Source organism: Pan paniscus, chromosome 1 (genome assembly GCF_029289425.2).
Source record: "Pan paniscus chromosome 1, NHGRI_mPanPan1-v2.0_pri, whole genome shotgun sequence".
Lineage (NCBI taxonomy): Eukaryota > Metazoa > Chordata > Mammalia > Primates > Hominidae > Pan > Pan paniscus.
This window is the reverse complement of record NC_073249.2, coordinates 227242263-227246864: the sequence shown is the minus strand read 5'-3', so window position 1 is coordinate 227246864 and position 4602 is coordinate 227242263. Positions and strand designations below refer to the sequence as shown.

The 4602-nt window shown below is 48.8% G+C and overlaps 1 protein-coding gene across 1 annotated transcript; it reads right to left on the bottom strand.

Annotated features, from left to right (window-relative positions):
* Nucleotides 1-434: 434 nt before the first annotated feature.
* On the bottom strand, nucleotides 435-2040 carry LOC129398211 (large ribosomal subunit protein eL39-like; the record flags this gene model as incomplete). Its single annotated transcript, XM_055114889.2, has 1 exon — nucleotides 435-2040. A coding segment is annotated over one exon (228 nt), but the record flags the coding sequence as incomplete, so codon positions are not given.
* Nucleotides 2041-4602: the final 2562 nt, after the last annotated feature.

The following is a 4602-nucleotide window of genomic DNA, read 5'->3' as shown; positions in this document are numbered from 1 at the left end:
GTGCGAGGTTTTTTGCGGATCAGCCTGGCGACTGGGTGAAGAGCGGATTGTGGGGTCAGCACGGGAGCAGGACCACCTGGACGTGTCCACAGGAGCCCGCGTGAAAGGCTCCTGTGGTCTGGACCAGGGCACGCAGGTATTAGTGGTTAGGACCAGTCTTGGGACGATTTTTGTTGTTGCCAGATAGTTAAAGGGCTTAAAAATAAAATCAAAGCTGGACACAGTGGCTCATGCCTGTCCTCCCAGCTCTTTGGGAGGCCAGTGGGGGAGGATCCCTTGAGCCCAGATGGCTGCAGTGAACCACAATCACATCAGAGCACTCTAGCCGAGGTGAAAGGGCAAGACCCTGTCTCAAAAAATAATTTTTTTTTTGAGACGGGGTCTCGCTCTGTCGCCCAGGCTGGAGTGCAGTGGCGCGATCTCAGCTCACTGCAAGCTCCACCTCCCAGGTTCACACCATTCTCCTGCCTCAGCCTCCCAAGTAGCTGGGACTACAGGCGCCCATCACCACACCCAGCTAATGTTTTGTATTTTTAGATCTCCTGACCTCGTGATCTGCCCGCCTTGGCCGGCCGCGGTGGCTCATGACTGTAATCCCAGCACTTTGGGAGGCCGAGGTGGGCGGATCACGAGGTCAGTAGATCGAGACCATCCTGGCTAACACGGCGAAACCCTGTCTCTACTAAAAATACAAAAAATTAGCCGGGCGTGGTAGCGGGCACCTGTAGTCCCAGCTACTCGGGAGGCTGAGGCAGGAGAATGGCGTGAACCCGGGAGGCGGAGCTTGCAGTGAGCCGAGATCGCGCCCCTGCACTCCAGCCTGGACGACAGAGCGAGACTCCGTCTCAAAAAATAAATAAATAAAATAAAATAAAACACATATATCCATATATCCAACATTATTGATCCTGTATAAAAGGTTTAAGGAAGTTTAAGTTAGTTTGTAAGTAAGCCCAAATATTAATCAAAGGCTTCTTTGTAAGCAGCTGTTATGATTTCCTACATCATAAGTAGAATATTGAGGTTTGTAACTAGAAGTTGTATATTGTGTGGCTATGTTACTGAATGCACACAAGTTTGAAATTACTATTGAGCTCAATCCTTTTTTAAAAAAATGAAAGGTCTCACATGTTTATTACTGAACCCAGCCAACCAACCCATTCATAACAGATTCAGAGAGAAAAAATAGATCCCCAGGCCGGGTGCAGTGGCTCACACCTGTAATCCCAGCATTTTGGGAGGCAGAGGCAGAGGCAGATCACCTGAGGCTGGGAATTCAAGACCAGCCCGACCAACATGGTGAAACCCCGTCTCTACTAAAAATGCAAAAAATTAGCCAGGCGTGGTGGTGGGCGCCTGTAGCCCCAGCTACTCGGGAGGCTGAGGCAGAAGAATGGCGTGAACCCAGAAGGCGGAGCTGGCAGTGAGCCGAGATCGTGCCACTGCACTCCAGCCTGGGCGACAGAGCGAGACTCCGTCTCAAAAAAAAAAAAAAAAATAGAAAATTAGCCGGGCGTGGTGGCGCATGCCTGTAATCCCAGCTACTCGGGAGGCTGAGGCAGGAGAATCACTTGAACCCGGGAGGTAAAGGTTATGGTGAGCCAAGATTGCGCCACTGCACTCTAGCCTGGGCAACAAGAGCAAACTCTGTCTCAAAAAGAAAAAGAAAAGAAAAAAGAAAAAATTTATTCCCAGTAAAACACGTTCAACTCTCCAGATCGTGGTGACATTTCCAGCTTGATGTGGTAACGTGGTTGTGAGCTTCAGGTATGACCTTCAGCATAAATACGTGTGCCATCTCCCGTGCAATTCTTACAGACCCAGCTTGGCTGTTCTCCAGTGTCTCCTTTGGGAGTTGTACCTGATTTTATTACCAGTTTTCATCTGAATCCACTGGGGAATGGGACGATTTTGCTTTTGTTTCTTGGCCAGGAATTGCTTAATTCTGAAAGTCTGGTGAGAAGACACGGCGAGAATCCGGGTCCAGCACAGATGATGGCGACAGCCGAGAAGGGAAGGTAAGGGAGGGGGCTCAAGCTTTTATCGTTATGGCACCTCCTGTGTCTATTATGCTTTCTTCCATGATCTTTGTTAGTATGTTAATGACATTGTTAATATATCCACACCTGCTTCCTTTTACTTAATATTTGTGTGGTATGCTTCTTTCCATTGCTTGATGTTCAAACTTGCTGTGTCTTTATGTTTCAGATGATTCTTGTCTCTGGAAGCCACACAGAGCCAGTTGTTTGTTTTGTTTCTTTCTTTCTTTCTTTCTTTCTTTTGAGACGGAGTTTCGTTCTTGTCCCCCAGGCTGGAGTGCAATGGCACGATCTCGGCTCACTGCAACCTCCGCCTCCCAGGTTCAAGCAATTCTCCTGCCTCAGCCTCCCAAGTAGCTGGGATTACAGGCACCTGCCACCAAGCCCCACTAATTTTTTGTATTTTTAGTAGAGACGGGGTTTCACTGTGTTGGCCAGGCTGGTTTTGAACTCCTGACCTCAGGCAATCCACCCGCCTTGGCCTCCCAAAGTGCTGGGATTACAGGTGTGAGCCACCACGCCCAGCATTTTCATTTTTATTTTTGAGACACGGTCTTGCTCTGTTGCCCAGGCTGGAGTGCAGTGTCGCAATCTCGGCTCACTGCATCCTCTGCCTCCCGGGTTCAAGCCATTCTCGTGCCTCAGCCTCCCGAGTAGCTGGGACTGCAGGCACACACCACCACGCCTGGCTATTTTTTTTTTAGAGGTGGGGTCTCACTATGTTGCCCAGGCTGGTCTCAAACTCCCAGGCTCAAGCGATCCTCTAGGCTTTGCTTCCAAAGTGCTGAAATTACAGATGTGAGCCACCATGCCCTGCCTGATTTTTTTGTTTTTTGTTTTTTGTTTTTAACCAGCCTGACAATCTTGGTCATTTAGTCCACATGAATTTTGGGCTTTTGGCCTGGAGAACTATGAGAGAATACATTTCTGTGGTGTGAAGTTTAACACCCAGTTTGTGGTACATTGTTCAGCAACCCCAGGAAACTAAAGCAAGTGACTGCAGGTCTGGTCACCTTCCTCGGTGCCTGTGCCTGGGGTTGGTTCTGTCGAAGCAGGAAGACAACTGGCAGAGATGGTATGAAGTAACCAAAAGGAAAGGAAGATTCTAGCACCGTACGTCAGCATTAAGAAATCAGGAAACGGGCCAGGTGCAGTGGCTCACGCCTGTAATCTCAGCACTTTGGGAGGATGAGGTGGGGGGATCACGAGGTCAGGAGATCGAGACCATCCTGGGTAACACGGTGAAACCCCGTCTCTACTAAAAATACAAAAAATTAGCCAGGCGTGGTGGTGGGCGCCTGTAGTCCCAGCTATTCGGGAGGCTGAGGCAGGAGAATTGCTTGAGCCCTGGAGGCGGAGCTTGCAGTGAGCTGAGATGGCACCACTGCACTCCAGCCTGGGCGACAGCAAGACTCCGTCTCAAAAAAAAAAAAAAAGAAAAGAAATCAGGAAACATATACCATGTTTAACAGGGCATCTAAAATGATAAAAATAAATAGAAAATCCTGGGTTTTTTGTTTGTTTTGCTTGGGTTTGGTTTGGTTTTGAGACAGGGTCTCGCTCTGTCACCCAGGCTGGAGTGCAGTGGTGCGATCACAGCTCACTGCAGCCTCCACCTCCCGGGTTCAAGCTATCCTCCCACCTCAGCCTCCAAAGTAGCCAGGACTACAGGTGTGCGCCACCACGCCCGGCCAATTTTTTTATGTATTGCAGGGACAGGGTTTCACCATGTTGCCCAGGCTGGTCTCAAACTCCTGGGCTCAAGCCATCTGCCTGCCTCGGCCTCCCAAAGTCCTGGGACTGTGGTGTTTGTTTGTTTGAGACAGGGTCTTGTTCTTGTCACCCAGGCTGGAGGGCAGTGGCGCGATCTCAGCTCACTGCAACCTCCACCTCCAGGGCTCAAGCAATTCTCCTGCCTCAGCCTCTCGAGTAGCTGGGACTACAGGTGTGCGCCACCACACCCAGCTAATTTTTGTATTTTTAGTAGAGGTGGGGTTTCACCATGTTGGCTAGTCTGGTCTTGAACTCCTGACCTCAAGTGATTTGCCCGCCTCGTCCTCCCAAAGCGCTGGGATCACAGGCGTGAGCCGCCACCCCGCCTCCTCTTTGGTTTTCAGATGCTGACAATTTTGGTGACCCCTGAGGTTTGCTGGGAGACGGGGAAGGGCCAGGATTCATATTCAGAATATGTTGATTTTTCACTCTTACACTTGTTTATTTAAAAATTATTTATTTATTTATTTGAATCTTATTTAAATATTTTATTTATTTGTTTATTACTGAGTCTTAGCTATCCTTCTCTTGTTATGTGCTGTGTGTAACAACGACAATTTGGGAACAGCCTAAGTATTCAGTGATGTGGGATGGGTTAACTGAATTAACTCTGTACTGTAACAGGCTCATTCTTCCATGGGAAACATGCAGTTGTTAAAACAACCTGCACAGATGCGTCCACCAACACGGATAGATGCGTGTTTTTGTTTTTTGGGTTTTTTTTTTTTTTTTTTTTTGAGACAGGGTCTCGCTCTCTCACCCAGGCTGGAGTGCAGTGATGCGATCTCGG